General features: G+C 46.7%; 1 protein-coding gene across 23 annotated transcripts; it reads right to left on the bottom strand.

Annotated features, from left to right (window-relative positions):
* Window positions 1–1,511: 1,511 nt before the first annotated feature.
* On the bottom strand, window positions 1,512–14,016 carry ATXN2L (ataxin 2 like). Of its 23 annotated transcripts, none has more exons than XM_073888123.1 (24): window positions 13,442–14,015; window positions 11,886–11,922; window positions 11,642–11,698; window positions 11,483–11,554; window positions 10,972–11,122; window positions 10,254–10,378; window positions 9,320–9,411; window positions 8,704–8,904; window positions 7,706–7,881; window positions 7,419–7,532; window positions 6,343–6,555; window positions 6,182–6,253; window positions 5,657–5,727; window positions 5,191–5,486; window positions 5,039–5,108; window positions 4,422–4,568; window positions 4,226–4,298; window positions 3,945–4,132; window positions 3,553–3,682; window positions 3,343–3,464; window positions 2,963–3,175; window positions 2,580–2,823; window positions 2,271–2,307; window positions 1,512–2,025 (listed from the first exon to the last, which is right to left on the bottom strand). In XM_073888123.1, exons 1-23 carry the CDS (start codon window positions 13,744–13,746, stop codon window positions 2,276–2,278), a joined length of 3,201 nt encoding a protein of 1,066 aa, XP_073744224.1. In that variant the 5' UTR covers window positions 13,747–14,015; the 3' UTR covers window positions 1,512–2,025; window positions 2,271–2,275. The 23 variants fall into 23 exon arrangements, 18 of the variants coding, with proteins under 18 accessions (XP_073744224.1, XP_073744225.1, XP_073744228.1 ...); XM_073888124.1 differs by having other exon boundaries at window positions 1,512–2,002; XM_073888127.1 differs by having other exon boundaries at window positions 2,634–2,823.
* Window positions 14,017–27,484: the final 13,468 nt, after the last annotated feature.

The raw sequence follows: 27,484 nt of genomic DNA, 5'->3' as shown, positions 1-27,484 counted from the left end.
GTTCAGAGATGCCAAACCCACCTCCTGTCCTCTTGGAGTAGTTACGAAGGCCATTAATGTCTACTTGCCTTTGTCTAAGCTCTTGGATACTGGGGACTGTTGTCTCACCTCTAGAACCAACATCCAGCACTTTGATCAGGACCCTCTTTTTAATTACGTCTCTGTGCTCGATGGGTTGTCCCCCCTATATATCACCAATTCCAAACACAGGAGTGCGAAATTATAAACTGAAGTTTTCTGAGACTTAAGGACTTATCAGACGCGTAGGGAGTAAAATGCTGAATAGGTGTTTAAAAACTTGAAATGACTGGCCAGGACACCAAAAGGTTAACTTTCAGCAGGGATTAACAAGCACCTCTTTCAACCTTGCTTCCTGACAAATGAGTATATTCAGCACTGACCAGCCACCCAGAGTGGGGAGGCTCTTAGGCCCATCCCGAGAGCTGTTTTGAGTCACAAATCCGGCTTCACAGCAGAGGCAGAGAAGTGGGCTCAAGAAAAGGACATAAGGAAGAGCTTCACACACAAAAAATTGTGATAGGGCAGGTTTGCTTTAGCCTCGGTGTCTGAGGTGAGGCCAGAAGGTTTCAAGAGATTCCTAAGCCTCAGGACCACCCGGTAAGCACTGCAGTCCCATCTCTGTTATCGGGGAGACCGCTCCAACTGCACCTGAGATGTCCTGAACCTGGCTGGCTTTCTTGCTTTTTCCATCACTGCCCCCCAGTTGCAACTGCCATCCTTTAGGAGAGCTCTTCTACAACCCTGCACATTTGTTCTCGCTTATCTCTACATACGCCGGCCGCCCCATCATGCCCACCCATTACTTGATTTCAGACCCTCACACCTTGGATCTCTTCCCCAGTACATCACCCTTCACTTTTCCTGCCCTGCTCTCAGCCTGTATTCTCTGGCTTTGGTCCCATCTGAAACCCCCATCTACCCACGAGTACCAGCCCTACCCCCTCGATGCTCAAAGAGGAAAATGATCTTTACTTAAAAGACAAGAAAACCAAGGCCAAGACATGCAGTAAAAAACTGCCATGTTTCCTTGGAAATAACCAAACACTTCCACAACATGTCATTTCTACATCTCATACCTGGCTCTTCCGTTTGTGCCATTTAGCCCCGGTTTAGCTCCTGCTCCCCTAAAGCAGGCTCCTCATGCCAGCCATCTCCCCTTACCAGTGGCTTCATCTTTGCAGTGCCCACCTGCACACACCACCTCTCAGCTGGGCTCTGGGCAGGCCTTTGTTTCCAGTGGCCAAAACCACTAACGTGCCTTTTGGTGCTAAAAGAAGAAATTAAAGAACTACTTACACTAGCAATAAAAACTTGAAATTGCACCTTACGATGAGGCCAACATCAAGGTGAGAGCAAAGTCACTCAGTGACAGGGCAGCAAGCATCCTCCGCCTGCTCTGCTGCATTTTCCCCACTGCTGGGAGCCACCTCAGCGCCCCCAAGACTAGACAGCTACCATCTTGCTGTTCTCCACTGGAAACCAGAGGCAGGTTAAGTTAGTTTAAAATTTTATTTTTTTTAATTTTTTTTAATATTTTTATGTAATAAAAAGTAAAAGTCCTTGTCCAACCATCCTTGTGGGGCATCTGTCTGTCTGTCTCTCACGCAGTTCACTCAAGTTAATGGGGAAGAAAGAAACGGGGGCCCAAGTCTGAGGTTATAAATAATAGAAAATAAAAGATCTTCCGTCTCCAGCGGGGGATAGATGAGAGGATGGGAGGGCAAGATGGGGTGGGGATGGGCAGGGGCAGAGCAGGAACCCCCCACCCCCGCTGGACCCTGGCCCTGCCCACTTCAAGGCCCCTCCCCTTCAAGGTGCTTGGCAGGAATTCCCCAGCTCCCCCAGGGGAAAGGGGGGATTGGGGGGCTGGGACTGGTCCGAGCTGCTGGGGGAAGAGACATAGATCACTCTTCCCTCCACTCATGGAGGTCTCAGGTCGCGGCCAGGACAATCTTCAGTTCCCCGGGGGGTGGAAGGGGAGCTGCTGGGAGGGATGAGATTGAACTGGTTGGAGGGGAAAGAGAAGAGAGCAGGAGCATTAGAACCCAAGCAGCTGTCCCTTCATCCAATGCCGTCCAGTGTGGGGTGTGGGGGGAGTGTTTGGGTAGGAGCGGCCTCCTCAAGGTGTCTCATGGGGCTGTCAGAAGCACAGATCAATCGCTGTTTCCCAGTGAGCGAGAGCCCTTACTCGTGTGCCCAGCTCAGCCCCCCACACCCCAGCCTGGCCCTGTCTGCTGCGCTGACCTTACCTCGGCTAAGTCAGGAGACAGTCGGGGTCACTGAGAGCTGGGGAGGCAGTGGGGAGGGGGGCTGCTGGATCACAACTGAGCGAGGACGGAGGGAAGCAAAGGACAGAGCCAGGAGCAAGCCCCTGGCGGCGGCGACTGTGGCTTCTGCCCACCCTACATACTTCACAGACAGGTGCAGGTCGGCGGGCGCCCTGTGGGACAGCCCTGCCTCCAAGACCCCTCACTCCCCTCCCAGAACCCGTGCATCCTGCCCCACCTGCAGCCCGTCAGCTCTTCCATGCCAAATTCCCCCAGCTAACGAGAACTCACGAATCCTGTCATCGGCTCCTCCTGGAAATCCAGGCGCCTGGCCAGGCTGCTCACCTTGGGGGTGTCCGATGTAGGGGTAGGGTGAGGGTGTGGAAGCTGAGAGTGCAGGCACCCCACTCTGGGGCACCGCGCCTTGGGGGGGGCCCCCATGGCTCTGGGGTGGGTGCAGCAGCATCACCTGGGGCGGGTGGGGAGCCCCAGGGTGAGGGGGCGGGGCTGCTGTGATTCCAGTTTGGACATGGGCCTGCAGAGAAAAAACAGCTGTGAGCACCCCAGAAACTAGACGTGGGCTCTGAGAATCCTGGTGTTAAGAGCACTCAAGAAAGGAGCACAAGGATTCAGGAACAGGACAGCCCCAGGAAGCAAGTCCCTGGGGTTCTTACCTGGGTAACATGGGCCATGTTGGTGAAGCCGTGGGGCAGCTGCTGATGGGCATGGATGGCATATACAGCGGCTGGTTGGGGGAAGCTGCTCTGAGGGGACTGGGCAGAAGGTCCCGGTGGCAGAGAAGGCGGCGTGCCTGTCAGGGCCCCTGGGTGGTACAGATTCTGCTGTGGCTGTCCACTGCCCAGGTGTGGGGCCTGCCCCGCCTGGTGCTGTTAGGGGGAGGGGAAGGGTGAGTGCCACCCCACTCCTCAGGTACCAGGCCTACCACCCACTGATCCCTGATCCTCTCCCGCTGGGGAATGATCCCTCAAACTCTATCCCCCTCTCCCAGCCACCCGTTCCTGCCCCAACCACTCGGATCTCCCATGGCAGGCACCTGGACGGGACTGGGGGCCGCATGCTGGGACTGCGGCTGGCTCCCAGTAGGCGTGGTGGCCGGCTGCGGCTGGTGGGCATGGAGCTGCGTAGCATGGTGTGGATAGGACTGATGAACAGTGGCTACAGCAGGAAAGAGGGAGAGAATCAGTGCCAAGCACACCAGAAGGGGCTAAGGAGCAAGGTCCGAGAAGAAAGGCACAAAACTCACCATAGAGGGCTTGCGGGGTGGGCTGCTCTGCAGAAGGGTACTGAGGGGTGGAGGACGACACAATGGCCTGGGGATGGCTCCCCGACGTCAGCATGCGTGGGTTGCTCTGAAGCATGGGGGCAAACACCGGCTGGAGGGGCAAGGAGAGAAGCAGTCGGCACATCCTGCTGCCTGAGAACCCGTGCAGCACAGCACCGCCCCGTCCTTGTCACAACCACCCTGTTTCCAGTTCACGACCCCAGCCAGGAGATGCTACGTGACCTATGCTTCAGAGAGTAGCGGTGCCTTGCTACGGATCCTACCAGAGCCAGGATGGAAGCCTGAGTCTGGGTGATGGAACAGAGGTGACCCTTCGTTCTGCCCTCCCCGGCCCCGCGCCGTGCCTCAGTTACCTGTGAGGGGTAGTGGGCCATGGGCTGCATCATGGCGGGCTGGCCCGGGAACTGCTGTGGGGTGTAAGGGATGTAGGAAGAGTACGGCGTGGCAGCCACCAGAGGTGGGCCAGCAGCGGCGGCGGCCTGCATCATCGGAGGGGCTGAGGCTGGCTGGTGTTGGTCCGAGCGCTGGGGGGGCAGGGAGCCTGGGGGGTGGGGGAAAGAGTGCTGAGCTCAAGCTCCATCTGCCAGGAGGCAACCTGGCAGCCCAGCCGACCAGCCCTGCCAACTCTGCTCACCTTTTGCTCCCCGGTACTTGCCCTGCTGTCCAGGCACTGAATTGGATACAGGGTATGGATACATCTGAGGTGCCTAGGGACAAGAACACAGACGAAGCTAAACAGCTTGCTCACAAATGCCCTCAACAGGCCTGACCTGGTCCTCAGCAGGCCAACCCAGCCTCTTAACCTGGAGCTGCTCAGTTTTTCCTCTTACCTGAACAGCTGGTCCCATGTGGATCTGAGGTATGTAGGAAATGTACTGGGGGCTGTAGAGCCCACTCTGGCCTGCTGTCAGCACCGGGATGGAGGGAGTTGAATGAGTTCGGGGCCCCGGAGAAGTTGGGGTACTGGTGGATTTATTCTGTAAGAGACAAGCGAGGACACGAGGTTTGGTTTTTGTATGCCTCTCCTAGCAACACAGCATTCGGAGTGCTGCCTGCCAGACACATTCTACCCTGCGTCTTGGTCAAGCCTCACATCGGACCACATGAGACGGGTATTCTCAAATTAGAGGTACGGAAATCAAGACAGAAAAGTTAAATGGCTTGTCCATGATCACCAAGCTTTCCTTTTTTTTTTTTTAATACAGGAGAGTTCAAGCCAAATCAAGGGCCTAAATGAAACCCATGCTCACAACTACCCCAACACAGGAATGCTAAACCTCAGAGAGAAACACATAAACACCAGACACATCATGACCCCTCGGCCCCAAACCTGACACCTGTTTTCCCCAGAGCAGCCCAACTTTCAGAGTGCCTCCCCCGGGCTCTATCACCCCACTCCCAAGCCTCCCTCGGGAAAACCAATCCACATCTGCCCATCCCATCTCACCACAGACAGCAGAGGCTTTGTGGGATTGAACTCCTTGGCGTTGGGGTTCAGTGTTGACTTCTTCACTTGTCTGTGAGAAAGGAAGAAAATCAATCCTCATGGCTTACCCCTCTCCCCACCTGACATCCCACCCAGCTCCCCATCCTACTCACTCAGCGACCGGGCCCTCATCCTTGTCGTCTCCCTTGATGAGGCCCACCGGGGGGCTGCCAGTTTGGCTTGGGCAAGGTGGCGGGGGCTGCTCGGGCCCCTCTGTGCCTCCTGCTGGTGGCAGGGGCGGCTTGTCCTCTTTATCCGATACGGACTCTGTCTTCGAGGAGACTGGGGACCCCACTGGCTCTGATGTTAATAAACCGTCAACTTCCTTCTCTTTCCCTTTGGCCTCCTCCTTTAAGATCCGGGGAGGAAAAGGATCCAGGCTGGTCTCAGGGGAGCTACTGGGCTGCAGCTGGAAGGAGAGCAGCACACATACAGTACCTGGACAGCTGACCCGGACCCCTTCTCACACCCTTGCTTGCTCATCTCTTCTATCCCACCTGGTTCTAGTCCTGGGCTTCTATAAGCCCCCTCCAGCCCTCTTCATCCTAACACCCTGGCTCACTCCCACACTCCTCTCACCTTAAACTGGGCCCCAAACTTTCTCAGTTCTTCCAGTTGAAAGCGTTTCTGTTCATTCTGAAGGCCAGGGACTATGAGAAACAGGAAAAAAAAGGAGAAAAATCACATTTTTTTTCTCAAAGGTGGCTACGATACCAGTACCCCAACGGACAAAGAAAACAAGAGGAAAAAAAAAAAAGCTCTTGAGATTCCTATAGGACAAATTAGGATTACACAACTGACAAAACACTGTTTCTGAACCCCCACAACTCGTTACAACCTGAAGTGCTCCCCTAATCAAAAGGACATTACACCTCAGAAGAACAAACAAAAACAAAACAAAACAACACAACAAAAAAAAGGGAGGGGGCGTCTCGGTGGCTCAATCGGTTAAGCATATGCCTTCGGCTCAGGTTGTGATCCTAGGGTCCAGGGATCCCTGCTCGGCGGGGAGCCTGCTTCTCCCTCTCCCCTTGCTTGTACCCACTCTCTCTCTGTCAAATAAAATCTTAACAATAAAAAACAAACAAAAAAGCCAATCCTCACCTTTCCCAGCTATCCGGGACAGCTCCTGGGACTCCAGAGTTCTCCCAGGTTCCTTGGCTGGAAGTTCTTTTACTGAGCAAGAAGAGACATATGCCTGAAGGTCCTTCTGTCCAGAAGCACACTTCATATTGTCCACAAGCCCTCAACTACTTGGCTCTTACCATCTGTGGAGGCCAATGAGATCTTTGGAGAAGCTGGGGAAATGGAGCCTACTCCAGGATCCACAACCGATGATGTCACAGGGATAGAAGCCGAAGAGGTCGGTACTGCCGAGCTCATCGGGGCATCAGGACAGGAAGCTGAGATTGGGGCAGGGGCAGCTGACTTGGGAGAGCGCGGGGGGTACATCCGGCCCACTGGAAGAAAAGGGAAAGCTGTACAATGGTTACTGCTGTTCAGTGAGTAAGAGGCATAGGGAACTGCCAGAAACACCAACTAAAGTTTATCCACTTTTTTTTTATATGCAAGGTCACAAACCTAAATGCCCGGAAGAGCAAGGCAGCTAACATAAGCAGGTAAGATACACTCATGAACAGCATAAAAGTTTGGAATGTTTACAAAGAGTCATAACTCAGTCCTAGCTAACTAGGGTTATGCTGTAAAACACGTTGTTTGCAGAACTTTCTGTATTTCCAAAGAAATTGAAAATTGGAAATTTTCTCTCTCTCCTGTTTCAAAATGTTGACAACTAAAAAGTTGTTTTTTTTTTGTTTTGTTTTGTTTTTTTTAAGTAAGCTCTGTGCCGGGGGGCCTGTGTGGCTCAGTTGGTTAAGCGACTGCCTTTGGCTCAGGCCATGATCCTAGAGTCCCGGGATCGAGTCCCGCGTCAGTCTCCCTGCTCAGCAGGGAGTCTGCTTCTCTCTCTGACCCTCCCCCTCTCATGTGCTCTCTCTCTCTCAAATAAAATCTTAAAAAAAAAAAAAGTAAGCTCTGTGCCCAATGTGGGGGTTGAACTCACAACCCTAAGATCAAGAGTCGCATGCTCCACTGACTGAGCCCACCGGGCACCCTGATAACTAATTTAAACAAAAGACATCTGTCAGCCAAACACAACCCGTAGACAACTGGGCTGGCTTTGCTACATGAGGGAAACTCTTCCCTAAGAAGCATAAATCCAACCCCCCTCCAACATCTCTTATACCTTCAAACTGTCTCCCATCCCAGCATTCCAACAACTGACATTTACAGCACCCCCCCCCCCAATTTCTATTTCTTCATATAACTGCTGAAATTTTACCTGCAGGAGGGGGCGGAGCAGAAGCTTCTCCAGAAGGTCTACTGCTGGGTGAGGACAGAGTCTTGGCACCACCTCTCACAGGCCGTTGTGCCTTAGGGGACATGCGGGAAGGGCCTATTTTTTTTTTTTTTTTAAGATGGGAAAAAAGAGGCAGAGTATCTGCTATTACATTATCACCAACGCATCACCCTTCCAGCCCATCTCCCCTTTCCATTATCCTCCCCACCTCCATACTATCCTCTTCCCTACCCGCCCCCCCCGCCCCAAAAGCCTGCTTCATAACTCACCTCCATTGATACCGCGGGTCTCAGAACCTGGGCCGGGGCTGCTACTGTCAAGGTGGTGAGGGCCACGAGGTGGCAAAGAGCTAAGGCCAGGCCGGCCTCCCCGGGAACTACTGCATCGAACTCCTCCCCGGGGGCCTTCCCGAACTCGCTGGGGTAGAGGGATATACTTTCCCTCCCTAGGGGGAGAATTCAAGTAAGGTCAATTTCATAAAACCCACACGCTTTGGAAAAATGAAGCCTTTCCTTCTAAAGTGCGTGTGCGTGTAAAACACGCACACACACACACACACACACGCTCCAACTTTCTGCACTACCCCCACTTGAAGATCTGTTCTGTAGCTATAGGCTTATGACCTTTTGTGTCAACCCTGACCTGACCAACCTGGCCAAAGCTCCACAATTCTACCACTCCTGACCTATGAGAAAGGGATTATCACAATGTAGTTCAAGGTACCGCTTTTACAAATTACTAAACATCACGTACTTTTTGTTTTCATAAAAGGAAGAGTTAAAACATACATATGGATGAAAATACCCACTTGGAAAAAAAAAAAGAGTATCAAAACTCAAAAAAATTTTTTTCTAAATCCGAAATTTTAGCTTTGTTACCTTGGACAAACTACTTATCTTATCTAGGCCTCAATTCTTAAACTTGAAAATTGGGAATAACTATGTACTAACCTACATCTTACATGGGCATGAAGCTTTTTTTTTTTAAGATTTTATTTATTTATTTGAGAGAGAGAGAATGAGAGACAGAGAGCATGAGAGCGGGGAGGGTTAGAGGGAGAAGCAGGCCCCTCGCTGAGCAGGGAGCCAGATGCGGGCCTCGATCCCGGGACTCCAGGATCATGACCTGAGCCGAAGGCAGTCGCTTAACCATCTTAGCCACCCAGGCGCCCGGCATGAAGCTTCTTAAACAGGAGTGTACAAAGCTCTTGGCCCAAGCCAGGGCCCGTACAGAGTCCCAAACAGAGCAGGCCGCCCCCAGCAATCACCTAGATGCCAAGCTGGGGCTCTCCCGTCCTGAACCCTGCCGCTGGACCGCACTGTGCTTCTCCTCCTCGGTGCGCCCATCATCGTTCTCCATGGCGATCCGCAGGCGGTACTGTGGGCTCGATTCAATCTCTCGAGCTAACTGGGCTGCACGCAGCTCCCGCTGACGAAACTCTTCTGAGTTGTCCTTCTCCAAGGGCACCCTGAGAGGACCACCACGGATCACCATCCCGGTGCCAGGGGACAAGAGAAGAAAAAGGAAAAACATTTCTATGAGTCCTATCAGCAGCTCAGGTGTGCAGATGTTTAACCCCTTCAACAATTCAGCACATATTTAATGGGCATCTACTAGGTTCCATGTGGGGAAACATGGCCAATCTCTGAACTGGACTACTTACACACATATGTATATGTTTTAAGTTCCAGAGGAAAAGTATTGGTCACTGGACAAGAAAGTAGCTAATTCTACCCATGAGATGGCCTGGTATTTTGAGGGGACAATGACACAAGGCAGACCAGAAGTGGGCAGAAGGCAACCTGGAAGCCCAGAAAAGCATGAACAAATGCCACGACCCCATGCCTCAAACTGCACCATCTGGGAAGTACCAAGACACTCACGTATAAGAAGAAAGACTGCTGTCATAGGTGGTCTTTACACCATAATTCTCCTCGTTGAACTTGAACATTTCGTTGGGGTCCCATCCATTGGACTAAGGAGGGAGGAAGGAGAATGTTTTAAAACCCAGCAAGGAAAGCAACAATGACCTGTCATTCTCCTCCACCAGGGTGAAAAACACACAAATCTGACCAAACTGAGAGTTGAAAAATAAGAACAAGGCTGGCAGAAATATCAACTAGTACTACCAATTGTAGCACAGACTGGCAACAACTAGTAACACCAAAATCTTAAGACCTAACGAATCCATTTTCAGGTTTACGTCCTAGAAAAATTTGGTATATGTTACACTGGGACACATATTCTAAAGTCCAGTAAGGCACTATTTTTAATAGCAAAATAACAGCAACAAATACCAGTCAGTAAGGAAAAACATAAATACGTTTTGTTGTGTATATATACACATGTACACATACAAGCAAAACTAGACAAAACAGTTGAAAGCAACGACTGGATCTGTATACCAATATGAGAAAAATTCCAAAACAAGAAGCAGGAAAAATAAATTCTTGTGCAAGTTAAACATAGCATAATAATACATTAACTCATGAGAAATCTTAAATGAATCAAAATCCTTGTTTTTGGAAGGACACTGTAGACTACACAGTCTACAATCCTGTCTATGCTTTATTAAATTGAAGAAAAAAAAATCTTAAATCAAATGTCAATAGCTGTCAATTGCAGATGGTGGGAGAACAGGTATTTTTGTTATTTTCTTCAGCTTTTCATTTGGAATCTGACAGCCATCAACGGGCAATAGAAAAGACTCCCCCTCCCCGCCCGGCCCAGCAACTCTTGGTTCTAAGTGTGACATCAGAGTCCACAACCTGCGCTCAGGCAGCAGAGTGCCCAGCTCTCAGGGAAGGGGGGCTGTACCATGTCAGACTCGAGGTCATAGTCATCGCTGTTGCTGTCGCCCCCTTCCCAGCGCTGAAGCACCTTCTCTTTGTGCTCCCCATTCACCTTTGAGTTCATGGCAATGGCTGAATCAGTGAATTTGTCTGTGGGGGCAGAGTCGAAGATCAGGAGTCAGGGGATTATTCCAAAGCCTCTTCCAACACCCCCACCCCCAATAAGTAGTTGGGAAGCAAAGAAAAGTGTGTGTCAGGGTTGGGGGGCGTGAAGGGTGTGGGTGGTGCAGCACAAGCCTCATTTGAAGAGTTCACGAGGAGCAAGGAGTTGAAAGCAAAGCAAGGGAAACATGAAGGACCACAACACAGGCTGGAATTCATCCCACTGTATCTTAGACAGCAAGATATATTCTCAAGAAGAAAAACCTAGGGTGCTTGGGTGGCTCCATCAGTTAAGTGTCTGCCTCCGGCTCAGGTCATGATCCCAGGGTCCTGGGATCAAGTCCTGCATCGGGCTCCCTGCTCAGCGGGGAGTCTGCCTCTCCCTCTACCCCTCCTCCCTGCTCATGATCTCTCTCATGCTCTCACTCTCTCTCAAATAAATAAAATCTTTAAAAAAAAAAAAAAAAAGAAAATCCTGGCCCTCCTCCTCAGAAAAAAAGATGGTAAAGGGGGAAAAAAATTCAAGTCATTATGTAACTGCTCTCTGCTCTCTACTCTGACATAAAAACCCAACACGATACCTTTAGTAGCATAATTGAAGTCAACGTTTCGGAAGTGGACAAGCATGACATCGCTTGGCTTAAACACCATGGTGTCCACAATGTCTTCCCGACGAGGGCCACCTGCTGGCTCAGATGCTTTCCGGTGTACAGCGTCTACTGCTAGTTCAAACTATAAAAGTCCCATTTCCAAACAGTAAAGGATCAGTATCAAGAAACGTGACGGTAAAAATAGGAGTTTTTCTTTTACTCTTTCTAACCTCATCCCAACACCACACTGTCACACAGTCTTCTCAGTATCAGCCTAGGACTAAGTATTTTAACATTAGCATTTTAACATTAACATTAACGTACTCAGCCCTCCAATATCGGACCCACATTTCTTATTGCTTCCAGCACTACTCCAGCACAGGCCTACAGAAATGAGTAACACAATGTTGTCCAACACCGTTCAACTCACATCTCCCATGAGCCTATTTCATTCCCCTCCTTCCATGAAATGCAAAAAATCAGCTAATTTGAGTACACTAACCTTTGAGCTCAGAGTCTTGAAGATACCTTCGTAGGTGGTACCATTCTTCACCTTTACATCACAAGTGGAGCCCTGGAAGAGTGGGGAAAAAGAAGAGTGTCTTCAGCAAACTGGTGCATTACATTCCTCAAACAACCTAGAGGTTGGGTACCCACTTACCACAACAGCTGTAAGAAAATGCAGCATTCTGGAATTATTGTAGACACCCTCGAACACCTACCAAAAACACAGGACAAATAAATAGCCAGTCAACATCTCACTTTCCTTCTGAATACCCACACTCCACTCACCCACTTTGTATGTGCTGGGCCCCTACTCTTCTGAGCCCAACTATTTGTGCACACGATCTGTCCTATATGCCCACATGTACCTCTGTACTTTGAGGGTGGGGAGTGGCACTCACCGGTGACTGTGGGGGTCCCTTTCCTGTGCTTTGTCCCCTATGAGAAAGTAAACAAGAAACTAGTTACTTAAACACATTCAATCCCTCTTATACAATTAATTTCAAAGAACTTGGTATCCTAGAACCACATACCCTGTGAAAATGCTGATTTAGACTACAAACCAATTATCAACAAGATTTTCCAACTCTCACCTTACAGAGGAAGAAAGGCATAGACAGTAAAAGCCAGTAAACACATTCCTACCAAATGCCACTAAAACAGACCTCAATCGACAATGGTTGTCAATGCAACACAACCTTCTCACTTTCTCCAAGGGGCCAGGGCCCCATGATTCCAAGAAAGCAATGCTACGGTAGTCGTTAACCAACAATCCACCCTAGACATAAAGGCGAAAGCTCAGGGCATGCAGATTCGGAACCACCTAGCTCAGGCACATTTACCTCTCAAACAGAAAAGACAATCATTTTCACCAGCCTTACATCCCAAACTCTGGGAGGAGGGTATTCCCTTTACAACCCACCCTCTCCACCTCTTTTACTCATTCAAGGCTACCCACTCTAGGAGGGGTCACCGATGGCCCGGTAACCCTGCTCCTCGCTGGCTGATGTAACCGTTGGTTGAGGAGGGCGATGAGGGGGCCGTTGGCGGGGCTGGGGGACAGCGCAGCCGCAAAAGCCATCCACCGGGAGGCCTCGCCCGGTCTGCGCATGCGCAGTAAAGCCCACGGGCCTCCAAAATTCCCCCCTCCCGCGACCTGAACCCACTGCGCCTGCGTGTACTGCCACTCTCAATTCCATTAAGCCCCACACAGAAGAAACCGAGTGGGGTGTCCACCACTCATCCACAAACACCAGGCGAAGCCCTCCACGCACACTCCCAGGCCCTGCCCTATAGGTTACCCGCGCCTCACGAATGCCCGGGTCATAAGACAGAGCATCCGCGCGCACGTACGGGAAGAGCGCGCGCGCGCTGGAGGTTCCCAGTCCGCAGTCCTCCCAGTTGTCCCTCCTTCCGTCCCTCCGCCCACTCCGCTCCCCTACTACTGGCCAGACCGGGAAGGGGGAGGTAGCAACCCGCTCCCAAGTCCCTCCCTCCCCATTGGCCAAACTGTGGGCCGCGCGCCCCCCTCCATTGGCTACGACCGGGGACCCCTTCCCGCAGCTGACTCCCCATTGGCTGAAGCCAGGGACCGCGAGACCCTTCGTGGTAATGGAGCCGGGGACCCCGATCACCTCGTCACCCCCCCAGCTCCTCGTTCTGACGGCGCTCCGCCTGCCCTTAAGGCCCGAGCCCCGAGGCCCAACTAGGCTCTGAGAACTGAGCACGGCCCCCAAATGTCCCGGTGCCCGCCCGGGGACCCTTTCCCTCTGACCTGTTAGGAGCTGAGGGGGCCCACCCCCAGCCTCACGGGAGTTCCCCGGCGCCCCGCAAAGGTGACCGGGCTAAGTACCCGGCTCGCGCGGTGTCCTCAGGTCCCGGACGCTGGGCCGGAGCCGAGCCGCCGCCGCCGCCTCGCAGCCTCGGCTCCAGCGCCCGGAAACCCACCCCTCCTCACCTGGCGCTGCCGATAGCCGTTGCCCCTGGCCTCTCCTGATGTTGCTGCTGCTGCTGCTGCGGCGGCGGCGGCGCCAAGATGCCCTCGGCTCCCCGGCGGATCCCGCTCCCGGCGGCGGCTGCAGGCCCCAGGCAGGGAGACGCGGCCGCGGGAGGCCCTGCGGGAGCCGAGGTGGAGGCCAGGGGCCCCGGCAGGCCGCCGTTAGGAGGGCTCGTGCCCCCGGGAGGCCGGCGGGCCACGGCCTGTTGCGTGGGGGGCGGCTGCTGGGGCTGGGAGGTCTGTTGTGGCGGCTGAGGCTTCAACATGATGGCAGCGTCCGGAAGGGGAATTAGGGGGAAGGGAGGGAGAGAGAAGGCTGGAGCTAGGCCCCCGCTGGAGAGCGCGGGAAGCGAGGGGACCTGGGAAGCCGGGGACCCGCCGTTGGCGGGCGGGGGGAGCCCCGCGATGTCGGGGGTGGATAGAGAAGACCGCGGCGCGAGGAAGCGCCGCGAGGCGGAAGGGGAGGGGGTCTTGCGGGCCGGAGGAAAGCGAGAGGGCGCGAGCCGGCCTGGCGCGCGTGCGCGTCGCCGGGGAAAGGGGAGGAGGAGGAGCGCGCGGGCGGGAGCTCCCGAAGGGGGAGGGGCAGGGAGGAGGGAGCGGCGGCTCCGCGCGCGCACCGGGGCGGTTGGCTCCGGGCAGGAGAGAAAATAAAAAGAGGCGAATCTCGCGCCCCTAGCCCTTGGAGTGGAGAAGGAGCGGCGCGGGCGCTTACGCGCGCCAAAGATTTAGGGTCTTTAGGTCTCAAACAACCCTAAAGGTTGGCAGCCGCTGTCGCTTCACAATGAGCGTGTGAAGCGCTGGGGGAGGAGCCGAAGTAGCCGTGAGGAAGGAAGAGCCGGCCGCCCCGCCTACGCCGGTGGCGTAGCGTCGGGATACCTCCGCAGTTGTGTGAGATGTCACGGCGTAGCGTGCAGTTCTTCCGCCATTTGGGGGCCCGTGGGCGGGGTCTAAGTGCAAAGAAATCCGGGATCTAAATACGCGACTGTCCCTCTTAGGTGGGTGGTAGGTTTCATGAGGAGCTACTCTTGACCTTTTCTGCTTTTAATAAAAGACTGATGGACATTAAAGTTATCGGTTTGAAACTCAGCATGTTGCAGATAAATCTATGCTAAATCCGAAATCATTTTAAGCTTCAATGATTTAATACCTAAACGGTTTCTCCATGCCCTAGAATGAACCCTTAAACTGTAGTAACAGAGAGACTGAAGGACAAAGTACCTAACGTCTAATTCAAAATTCTTCATTCAACTCCGCAATGAAGCCAGACTTGATTCATTCAAAATTAGTTGGGCATTAGGACATTAGGCTAGACGCATTGGATATAACCGTAATTTCACCACTTCCTGTCCTCCCCGAGTTCAAGCTAGTGGTAGACTCAGACAATTAGATGAGATCTATTAGGTGAAGCATAGGGCACCATGAGAGCTGATAGGAGTGACACCAAATCCAGCGTTGGGTGATGAATTTCTAGGCAGGGGGATGTGACAAATTAAAACGTCAGCGTGCCTGATTAAAGAGGTTGGAAAAAAATGAGACTGGAGAGGTAAGGAACCTGGGACTAGATTTTAAAGAGACTTGGACATTGTCCTCAAAGTAGTGGGGAGCCTTTCTCAGAAAACAGGTCAGATTTGCATTTTTAGAAGATCACTCTTTGCAGTGAGGAGAATGGAGTAGAGCAGTTATGAGTCAGTGGTCTTAATCCCAGCGAAACTTCCAATACCTCAATCTCCCTTGGCTCCAGGCATTAGCATTGGAACCCTTCCCAAACCCTCTACCACAAACAGGGACATACCTAGCTAAAAGTTGGCCTTACTTTTTAGACGTATTCCTTCACTCCTATCTCACTCCAGGCTTCTAGTGTGTTATAGGTTCCCCTCCGATGCTTGGCTGGCAAATTTCCCCACTTCATTCTAAGAGTTCCTTTAATTCTTTCTTCTTGCTTCTGTCAGCTCCCTATGGGTTGGGATCTTACTGTTACTGTTCCTGCAGTACCTAGCACAATGCAGGTAGTCAATTAAATACTTGTGAAGTAAATGGATCTGAGTGGTGTCTTAGAGACCATGTCTCCTGGATGCCTAAATAACACAGTCCAGCATTCTCCTGATATTCCCAGCACCACTGAGTGCCCTGCCACCTCATTATGGGTACTTCTTTCTCCCCCACTCACATCCTGCTCCTACCCTCAAATTCTAAGTTTTAGCCTCACGAAACTCCCATTTCCATGACACACCTTGTACTTTTTCAACTCTTCCTTTACAGGTGCTATTTCTTCACTTACCTTCTCATTCTTCAAGCTCAGGTGTCCGTCCTTTTGAACATCTTGTTACTGACTCGTTCCTCTGGGCTCCCAGAGCACTGGGATGGTTTTGCTTATATGAAGTCTGAGGTTATAAAGGGCAGGGACTATATTTACTCATTTCCCTATCCTTCATGTCTAGCCAGCTCAGTGGCTGGCACGCAAATTGTTTGGTAAATGAATGGAATGTTGTCTTACATGCAATTTAGAAATTATATATATCACTGTGATTTGATATGGACTGATTTCCAGGATATATTATGAAGTGAAGAAAGCAAAGTTTATAGTCTAAACTATCCTAACCTCTTGTTCAAGGAAGAAGGGAAAATAAGAAAACAAATGTATCTGCAAATTTTTGCAAAGAAAAACACAAGAACAAGGTCTGGGTGGCTCAGTCAGTTAAGTGTTTGCTTTCAGTTTGGGTCGTGACCCAGGGTCCTGGGATTGAGCCCTGCATCGGACTCCCTGCTGGTGGGGAACCTGCTTCTCCCTCTCCTTCTACCCCACCCCCACCTCTCATGCTATCTCTCTCTCTCTCAAATACATAAAATCTTAAAAAAAAAGAAATAAAGAAAAGAAAAACACAAGAAGTGTACACCACAAACTAATAAAATTGATTACCTATGAGGGTTAGGGGTAAATGAGGGTTCCTTGGTTGTTCACATTCTTGTGGAAAGAAACAATGGAATACATAATAAATACATAAATGAATGAATCTAACTCTATTTTAGATGAATAAAAGTAACCCCATGAACGGGAAAAAAACAAAACTAACTCAAGTAACTTGCAGGCACCCTCTGTCTAAAGAAAAAAAGAACTGCAAATCTTGAGTTCTTACTAGGTTTGCAATAGTGGTAGTGGCATGGCAATTCTGAAATTATTTTGGGTATAGGAATTGAACATGCAAGTAAACATATAGACATTGCTGGGAACCAGGGTTCTCACTGGGGAAGCAGGGAAGAGCAAATATGGAATGAAAGAAGTGAGCAAAAACTTTGTGAGTTGGACTGGAACAGGACATATCAGTGTAAAATTTATGGGGGGAAAAAAGATGATAGATTGATTGATCTACACATACCTAGTTCTCAGATCCTGGTTTCTAAATATCCCACAGAAAAATCCCAGGGCCCAGGGCCGCTTGAGGGCTCCTCACTGATTCCAGTTTGGACAGGAGCAAGGAAGATACCAGGGGAGTTTGGAATATTTTGTTGTGCCAGAAAATAACTAAAAAAAAGTATTAGGGCATTAAAGAGACATGGGAGCCAGCTTGAAGAGGCCTAATCTGACACAATTTGTATATCACAGTATGTAAGTATAATAATAGATGAACTGAACAAACTGAACAAAAGAAGAATCCATGCATCCATACTGTTAATAGGTGTAAATATACAGGTATACCCACATAAAAAGAAGAAACATGGGGCGCCTGGGTGGCTCAGTTGGTTAAGCGACTGCCTTAGGCTCAGGTTATGAATCCCACATTGGGCTCCCAGCTCAGCGGGGAGTCTGCTTCTCCCTCGGACTCTCTCCCTTCTCATGCTCTCTCTCACACTCTCTCTCAAATAAATAAAATCTTAAGAAGAAGAAGAAGAAGAAAAGAAGAAGAAGAAGAAGAAGAAGAAGAAGAAGAAGAAGAAGAAGAAGAAGAAAAAGAAGAAGAGGAAGAAGAAGAAGGAGGAGAAGAAGAAGAAGAAGAAGAAACATACAGGAGAAATAAAAGACTGTATTCTTGGGGCACCTGGGTGGCTCAGTCGTTAAGCATCTGCCTTCGGCTCAGGTCATGATCCCAGATCCTGGGATCAAGCCCCACATTGGGCTCCCTCCTCTGCGGGAGGCCTGCTTCTCCCTCTCCCACTCCCTCTGCCTTGTGTTCCTGCTCTCGCTGTGTCTCTCTCTGTCAAATAAATAAATAAAATATCTTAAGAAAAAAATGTTAAAAAAAAAAGACTGTATTCTTTAAAACTGCCCCATGGATGAAGGACGAAAGGTTGAGGAACTGTTCCAGGTTAAAGAAGGCTAAAGTGACTAACAATAAATGAACTTGATCCTGGCCTAGATCCAGAAAATAATTGCTATAAAAGATATTATGGGGGGTGTGCATGTGTGGCTCAGTCGGCTGAGCATCTGACTCTTGGTTTTGGCTCAGGTCATGATTTCAGGGTCGTGAGATGGAGCCCCACATGGAGCTCCATGCTCAGTGGGAAGTCTGCTTATCCCGCTCCCTCTGCCCCTCCCCCCGTTCATGTACTCTCTCTAAAATAAATAAATAATTCTAAAAGAAAAAAAAGAGGGGCACCTGGGTGGCTCAGTCGGTTAAGCGTCTGCCTTCGGCTCAGGTCATGATCCCAGGGCCCTGGGATCAAGCCCTGCATTGGGCTCCCTCCTTGTTGGGAAGACTGCTGCTCCTTCTCCCTCTGTCTGCCACTTCCCCTGCTGGTGCTCTCTCTCTCAAATAAATAAATAAAATCTTTGTATGCTTAACCATCTGAGCCACTCAAAACATTTTTCAAGAAGAGGCAGCATCTGGTAGCAGAAAGAACACAGGATATGTCCCAGGAGACAAGAATTCTAGCTCCGCCTTTGTCTCTTACTAGTTCAACCAAATAGAGTAAGCAATTGGACCTCTGAGACCCTAGTCTCAATCTAAAAGGAGAGGCCGGAATAGAGGAGGGGTCCCAAGCTCAAATGCCTATATGACAAAGACTGGTAATAAAGAGGAGGGGAGCAAGGAGGCACCTGTGACAAACTGGAGAGCGTGCACCTGCCTAAATGGGGGACCTGCTTCTCAGTTCTAATCAACTTCTGCCAGGTAGGGTTGTGTCCCAGGATTGCCAGAGATCTTGACATGGAACATTCTCCAGAACAGATCACACTGTTAGGCCGCAAAACAAGTCTCAACAAATTCAAAAAGATCAAAGTCATACCACGCATATTTTCTGACCACAACACTATGAAACTAGAAATCAACCACAAGAAAAAGTCTGGAAAGAGCACAAATACATGGAGGTTAAATAACATACTACTAAACAGTGAATGGGTCAACCAAGAAATCAAAGAATAAATTTTAAAAAAATTACATGGGAACAGATAAAAATGAAAACACAATGGTCCAAAATCTTTGGGATGCAGCAAAAGCAATTTTAAGAGGGAAGTTTATGGCAATACAGGCCTACCTCAAGAAGCAAGAAAAATCTCCAATAAACAACCTAACCTTACACCTAAAGGAGCTAGAAGAACAACAACAAAACCCAAAACCAGCAGAAGGAAGAACATAATAAAGATTAGAGCAGAAATAAATGATATAAAAACTAAAAAACAATAGAACAGATGATCTGTTCAGATCTTTGAAAAGATCAACAAAATTGATAAACCTCCAGCCAGACTCATAAAAGAGAAAGAGAGAGAGAGAGAGGACTCAAATAAACAAAATCACCAATGAAAGGAGAAATAACAACCAACACCACAGAAATGCAAACAATTATAAGAGAATATTATGAAAAATTATATGCCAACAAACTGAACAACCTAGAAGAAATGGATAATTTCCTAGAAACATATAAACTACCAAGAGTCCTGGGATCAAGCCCACATCGGGCTCACTGCTCAGCGGGGAGCCTGCTTCTCCCTCTGCCCCTCCCCCTGCCCGTGCTCTCTCTCTCTCTCTCCTCAAATAAATAAATGAAATCTTAAAAAAAAAAAACATATAAACTACCAAAACTGAAGAAGGAAGAAATGGAAAATTTGAACAGGCCAATTACCAATGATGAAATTGAATTAGCAATAAAAAAATTCCCAACAAACAAGAGTCCAGCACTAGACGGCTTCACAGGTGAATTCTATCAAACATTTTTTTAAAGATTTTATTTATTTATTTGAGAGAGAGAGAGCACAAGCTGGGGGAGAGGCAGAGAGAGAGGGAGAAGCAGGCTCCCCGCTGAGCAGAGTCTCATGTGGGACTTGATCCCAGGACCCTGGGATCATGACCTGAGCCAAAGGCAGTCGCCTAACCGACTGAGCTACCCAGGTGCCCTAAAACTTTCATTATTTGCCTAAAGACTTCACAAAAATGACTAGAACTGATAAATAAATTCAGCAAAGTCACAGGATACAAAATCCATGCACAGGAATCTGTTGCATTTCTATACACGAATAATGAAACAACAGAAGGAGAAATTAAGAAAACAACCTCATTTACAATTGCACCAAAAATAATAAAATACCTAGGAATAAACTTAACCAAAGAGATGGAAAGACCTGTACTCTGAAAACTATAAAACACTGATGAAAGAATTTGAAGCTCCACCTGATACTTGCACAGGTCAAACTCCTGCCCATTCAAGTCTTCAAGGATGGCATTAATCTCGGCAGTTCCCCAAGGGATGTGACATTGCTTTTGGTTAACTATCTGAATAGGATGTAGGAGTTCCAGGGGCTTTCACTAGCCCTTCCTGCCATAATGTTCTTACTCCAAGGGTCAGAGAGCCAATGTGGGGATCTTGTCTGTTGCCATAGATGTCTATCCTAATTACACTCTCAGGAACTTGGAAATAACTACAGGTTGGAACTGTGGATCAGCTGAGCCGCCTGTGAGTTGGACTTGAGCTAAGAATCTATCTATTACCTGACCACCTTAAGCCCCCACCTTGATTGATGGGCCATAGTGCAATTGGATCCCCAGGAATTAGCGTCAATTCAGAGCCAGTATCTAGTAATTCTCAAAAGGTCTGGGTATTTTCTTTTCTCTAATGCACATTCTAGTAAACAATCCACAGTTCTTTTCTCAAGGAGACCCAATCTCCATTTTTTAAAAATAAAGATTTATTTATTTATTTGTTAGAGAGAATGCCCAAGGGCAGGGGGAGGGGCAGAGGGAGACGGAAAGAAGCAGACTTCCCGCTGAGTCTGGCAGTGTGGGGCTCATTCCCACAACCCTGAGATCATGAGTTGAAATCAAGAGTCAGACACTTAACCGGCTAAGCCACTCAAGTGCCCCCACAATCTCCCTTTTTAAAAAAGCTTTATCTGAGAGAGAGACGGAGAGAGGAAGAGAGAGAGAGAATGTGGTAGGGTGGGGCAGAAGGAGAGGGGAGAGAGAATCCCAAGCCGAGTCCACGCTGAGTGCAAAGCCCAAGGTGGGGCTCATTCCCAGGACCCTGCAACCCTGCCATCACAACCTGAGCCGAAACCAAGAGTCAGCCCCCAACTGACTGCACCACTCAGGCCCACCCCCCAATCTCCCTTTTAATCAAGGTGCTCTGAATCTATGCTGACTTAGGTCTAGAAACTGGGAGAGTCCGTGGCTTTCCACTCTAGTGACTCAAGTTAAATATTTTGGCTACCAGAGGAAGATTTTTTTCCCCTGTTATATAGATAAAGCAACTTTTTAGTAGGCTGCTCATCTATTTTTTCTTAGGAACACGGTGACCAATTGGCCACCGCCAAAGTTTGCTGTGGGCCAAGGTATTCTGATTACTGGTATGTCCCTGCTGCCCTTTCCGGCAGATGTACCAATCATATCTTTGGTGGTAATATACTGTCATTTGGCCTCTGCTGCTTCAGGTTCCCATTATCCTCACTGAAATCAGGCAGCCCATCTGATGAACCTGTTGCATGGGGAATCCTCCATGGAATACCTGGCTTACACAAACAGAGCAATGACAGAGCTTTTCAGTAATGCAGGTGCTTTCCTCACCAATGTATTTCTCAACGCCTTAGTGGAGGAAATGTCTTCTAGGATTTCTTGTGGAATGCAGTTAGAAGTAAGTATGTTGATTGTGCATGATAAGTCTACTCCAATATTCCTATCAGTCTAACCCTTTGGATTCTTTATTCCACAACATGGAAGGAGTTCTGGAGTCTCAACTTCATTATGGTAGGCCACTATTGAGTTTGAGTCTCAGTCACCGTACTAAGTAAATTGTTAGGGCCATTTCCATCTGCATGAGCCAACACATTAAATCCAGGCTAATAAGTGCATCTACATCAAAGAATTTGACCCAACCTAGGGCTATATTTTGCTCAGCTTGGCCTAATACCCTTAGAATCCCCTCCCATACATATTCTCCAGGTATTTGCTGATATATATTAGCAAAATCTTGTAGTCCTTTTGCTGTATAAGTCATTTCCTCCTGGGTTATAGTGTGCACCTAAATCTTTTGGGTTCAGTGAGATTTGATCCTTATTATGGGTCTAATGGCAACAGGAAGTGGTTGTGATTGTTTTAAAGAGGATGAACGACCTCTTCCAAGGAATCTGTCCCAGGTGAGGTTATCAAGCAAGGAACACTAATCTCCCCAGACATTGGCAAGATACTTCTACTGGCAAGCACTCAGAAAACAGGTATTCATGATTTTCAGTTTCATCATGGTTCAATAGGGCATTCTTATTCCAAGTTTCAGGATCCCATTCCTTCTTAATCAGTGCCCAGAACCGCACATAAGAAACTTGTGAGACTGGTATTGTAATTCATTGGCTCACAGAATTCATTTCTAAAACCAGCTTAATTAAGGTACAATTAAAATACAATAAACTGAACATACTTAAAGTGCAAAATTTGATATTTTTTGACACATTCATGTCAAAAATTCATGGTTTCATTCAATGAAACCATCACCACAATAGAAATAGTGAACATATTTGTCAAGCCAAAAGTTTCCTTGTCACCCTTTGTAATTTCTCCCATCTGCCCCTCTCAATGCCCCTTTATCCCCAAACAACCATTGATCTGCTTTCTGTCACTTTGGATTATTTGCATTTTCTAGAGTAGGAGTCAACAAACATTTTCTGTAAAGGGCCAAATAGTAAATATTTTAGGTGTGGACAAGAGGCAAAAATGAAGATATTATGTAGTAGTTGTATAACAAGAAAGAAAATAATTTTTATTGGGGCGCCTGGGTGGCTCAGTCGTTAAGTGGCTGCCTTCGGCTCAGGTCATGATCCCAGTGTCCTGGGATCGAGCCCCGCGTCAGGCTGCTCCCTGTTTGGCGGGAGGCCTGCTTCTCCCTCTCCCACTCCCCCTGCTTGTGTTCCCTCTCTCGTGGTGTCTCTCTCTGTCAAATAAATAAATAAAATCTTAAAAAAAAAGAAAATAATTTTTATTGGTGAGATTAAAAGTAGAGTAATAATTGAGTACAATTTTTATGATATAATTGAAGTTTCTATAACATTTTTCTAACTGATGTTCAAAATTAGTGTTCCCTCTCATCAAAATCTATCAAAACCTTTATGTGTTAATTCTGATTTGTAACATGATGTTTAAAAATGTCTTTCACACAGATGGGTACTGCCAAATACAGATGTCAATCCATAAGTGTATGATTTTACTTAATCATATTCATCATTTGAAAAACAATTATAGAATTCTATTAGATTTCTCATTTGAAATGTGCTTTTTAGCATGTCACCACATTGCAGTTTGATCACTTCCAATTGAAGATTAAATGGAATTGCCTCAATCACACAAATGGATTTTGAAATACAGAAACTTCCTTTATACTTGTATCGAAGTCTTAAAATTGCTGCTGGAATTGTAGTTCGAGTTTGGAAAATATAGACAGCTATTTCAAATTTTTGTCGGAATTGAGATCTTTTTGTTTTAACTTTTGACATCCTGTGTATAAAGCAGCTTGACATTAGTTGTAATTCAAACAATGTTGCCAAAATTACTTTACAGCAGTATAAGTTCTGTATATAAGTGCTATTTTGCCTTATAATTTTAGGTTGAACTCATTAAGAAACATTGTCAGGTCTGCAACAAAAGCTAGTTACCAAAGCCATTCAGCATTTGACAGTAGTGGCTGAATGTGGTTCTTCTCATTCAGAAAAATTTCAGTCTAAAACCTGAGTTAAAAAACCCCCAACAGAATGTTATATTGCTAAGACATCAAATTGCTATGTGGTAGGGTAAGTCAGAATATTCAGCTTCTGTTTCTAGGAAAAGTTTATGATGGTAAAGTCCAAAAGAGCAAATGAAGTTTATATAATACATTCAGATAATTTCTGCAAAGTACCTGCTGATGAATAATAAAATTAATAATTACAGGCTTTAAACACCTTACATATTCACAAGCTTTGAAAATTTGTCCAACCAAGACTTTTTCTACTCATTTTTTTACCAACATCAGTTGTAACACATCTTAGCAGATTCCACTTCAGTTTGTAATGAATTAGTGTTTTCTCAATTTCTTTAAAAATATTTTTGCCCGTCATTCTTCCACCCACTCTATTCATAGAAACTAATTCTTGAGGGGTGTCTGGGTGGCTCATCAGTGGAGCATCTGACTCTTGGTTTTGGCTTGGGTCATGATCTCAGGGTCCTGAGATCCAGACCTACGTAGATCTCTGCATTTAGCAGGGAGTCTGCTTGGAATTCTTTCCCCCTCCCACTCCCTTTGCTCCTCCCTCTACTCATGCTTGCTCTCTCTCTCTTTCTCTCTCAAATAAATAAATATATAAATAAATAATCTTTTAAGAAGAAGCTAATTCTTTTTTCTAAAAAGATTTCATTTATTTATTTGAGAGAGAGAGAGAGAGGGAGCGCACACTCAAGGGGGGAGGGGCAGAGAGAGAAGCAGGCTCCCGCTGAGCAGGGAGCCCAATGCAGGACTCAATCCCAGGACCTTGGGATCATGACCTGAGCCGAAGGCAGATGCTCAACGGACTGAGCCCCTCAGGTGTCCCAGTGTGTGTGTATTCTTATAATAAAACTTGATAGACACTGAAATTTGGATTTTGTAAAATTTTCACGTCATTCTTCTTTTTTTTTTTTCAACCAACTAAAATTGTACAAATCATTCTTAGTTCACAGCCATACAAAAATAGGTGGGAAGCTAGATTTGGCTTGCAATCTGTAGTTTGCCAACCTCTGATCTAAACACTGATGAATCACAAATGTATATCTTAAGCCGTAATCTATACCCTGAACTTCATGTTTACATATTCAAGTGCCTACTTCGCACCTCTATTTGGATCCTATGTGTATCTCAAAAATAAGCCATTCAAACCCATAGTCCTAGTCATTTTACCCCAAAATTTTATCTTGAAAGTTTCCAAAAATATAAAATCACTGAAAGGAATTTATGGTGAGCATCTGAATATCCACAAACAAGATTCTATCACTAACATTTTACTATACTTGTGTTATCACATAGGTATCCATCTATCCATTTTTCCATGGATAGATGGGTAGATGAACATAGGATAGTTCATCCTATGATGAACTATCAATCATAGTGTTTTTTTGTAATATAATTTTTCAATGCATTTCAAAGTTAACTGAATAAAATCAATACACTTCACCCTAAATACATCAGCATGTATACTTTTAGGTAGAGTTCAATGGGTGTCTTACAGGCTTTTTCTTTTTTTTTCTTTCAGGGTAGGTAGAAGTCACATATGTTCTAGAGTTCTATGTAGATGGAATCATGCAGTTTGCACCGTTTTTGGTCTGGCTTCTTTCACTCAGCACAATTATTTTGAGGTTCATCCATGTTGTTGAATATCAATAGTTCCTCCCTTTTTATTGTGGAGTAGTAGTCCATTTTATGTTTATATCACAATTTGCTTATCCACTCACCTGTTGCTGGATCTTTGAGTTGTTTCCAGTTTTTTGGCTTTTACAACTAAAGTTTCCATGAACATTCATGTGTAAGTTTTTGTGTGGACATATATTTCCTTTTCTCTGGATAAATACCTAAAATTGGAATAGCTGGATCATATGGTAGGTGTATGTTAACTTTTTAAGAAACTACCAAACTGTTTCTACTGACAGTTCCAGTTGCTCCACATTCTTGCTGATGCTTGATATGATCAGTCTTTACATTGTAGTTATTCTGATAGATATAGAGTGCTATCTCATTGTGGTTTTATTTGCAATTAAACCATATTTTCATGTGCTTATTTTCCATCCATATACCTTCTTTGGTGAAGTGTCTGTTCAAATCTTTTGCCCATCTTTTAATTGGGTTGTTTGCTTTCCCTGTTGAGTCTTGAGAGTTCTTCATCCTAAATCAGATATATGCTTTGCAAGGATTTTCTCCCAGTTGATAGCTTAAGAGTGCCTTTTGGGGTGCCTGGGTGGCTCAGTCTGTTAAGCGTCTGCCTTCAGCTGGGGTTGTGATCTCCGGGTCCTGGGATGGAGCCCTGTGTCAGGCTCTGGCTTAGGGGGGAGCCTGCTTCTCCCTCCCCCTCTGCCTCTCCCCCTGTTTGTGCTCTGTCTCTGCCTCTCAAATGCATAAAAAAAAAGAATGCCTTCTGAAGAGCATACATTTTCTTATTTTGATGAAGTCTAATTTATACTTTTTTTTTTCTTTCATGGATTGTTCTTTTGGTGTTGAATCTAAGAAGTCATTGCCCTAACTGAAAGTCACGAAGATTTTCTCCTGTGTTTTCTTCTGGAAGATTTATAGTTTTAGGTTTTATATTAAGGTCTATGATCCATTTTGAGTTACTTTTTGTATATGGAATGAGATATGGATCAAAGTATTTTCGTGGGGGATATGGATAAATAATTATTCTAGCATAATTTGTTGAAAAGGTACCCTTGCTCCATTGCATTACTTTAGTGACTTTGTCAAAAGTCAGTTGTCCATATATGTGTGTGTTTATTTCTGCAGTTTGTCTGTCTTTACAAGACTACATTGTTTTTGATTACTGTAGTTTTATAGCAAGACTTGAGACTACTGTAGTGGTAGCCCTCTACTTTGTTCTTCTTTTTCAGAGTTGTTTTGACTATTCTAGGTCCTTTGCATTTCCATATATATTTTAGAAATAGCTTGTAAATTTCTGTAAGAACGTCTGTTGGGATTTAGTTTGGATTGCATATACCAATTCAAGAAGAACTGCTATCTTAATATTGAGTCTTCCAATCAATGAGCGAAGTATAGCTCTCAATTTGTTGAGATTACTAATTTTTCATTCTTTGTAGTTTTTAGTGCATATGTCTTTCACATCTTTTGTTAGGTTTATCCCCAAACATTTCATTGTTTGGTACTTTTGTAAATGTTTTTTAAACATTTTAATTTTTAATTGTTTGTTGCTAGAATACAGGAGTACAATTGCTTTTTGTATGTTGATATTGTGTTCTATAACCTTGCTAAATTCACTTACTGGTTCTACTAGCACTTTTGCCGACTTCACTGGTCTTTTTACATAGATGATTTTGTGTATTCTGTGAAAAAAAGAATTTTATTTCTTCTGGAGAGGGTAAATCTGGTCCTTGTTATTCCATCCTGGCTGAAAGCAGAAATGCTCCACACAGGTTTTATTTTTTTTATTTTAAGCAAAATCAGCATTGCGGCACAGGAAAAAACAGATAATTTTAGTTGTCATGGAAGCTCTCTGGTCCTGAGACCATGACAGGGACCTGAGAGTTAAAGAACCTGAGTTTGTCATTTTCCCTCTGTAAACATCCAGTGCACTTAGATGAATTCATCCCACAGTTCAGTCCTCATAGTTATCATTACTGATACAACAGTCAAATGCAATAGCCACTCAGGCTCCCAAAACACATGCTTTAGTTAATGCATACTCATCAAATAAGCCACAGGTGACATTTGGATTAACTGTGACACTACTGTACATCATGGATTACTAACATCCCACTTCCCATTTTTTTTAAAGGAGTTTATTTATTTGAGAGAGAGAGAGAACCTGAACAGGAGAGGGGCAGTGGGAGAGAGAGAGAATCTCAAGCAAAGACCGCAGGGAGT

This window comes from Callorhinus ursinus, unplaced genomic scaffold, assembly GCF_003265705.2.
Source record: "Callorhinus ursinus isolate GAN/ISIS: 27379988/994484 unplaced genomic scaffold, GSC_fseal_2.0 scaffold87, whole genome shotgun sequence".
NCBI classification, from domain to species: Eukaryota; Metazoa; Chordata; class Mammalia; order Carnivora; family Otariidae; genus Callorhinus; species Callorhinus ursinus.
Note: the sequence above shows the minus strand (reverse complement) of the source record. Positions and strands in the feature narration are given on the sequence as shown.

Coding starts and splice junctions, on each gene's coding strand:
- ATXN2L (XM_073888130.1), bottom strand. CDS start 13,746: ATGTTGAAGCCTCAGCCGCCACAACAGACCTCCCAGCCCCAGCAGCCG. Junction 10,379..10,971: donor CTTCAATTATGCTACTAAAG/GTATCGTGTTGG, acceptor CTGCCCCCACAG/ACAAATTCACTGATTCAGCC. Junction 2,431..2,579: donor AGGAGCCGATGACAGGATTC/GTGAGTTCTCGT, acceptor CTGTCTGTGAAG/TATGTAGGGTGGGCAGAAGC.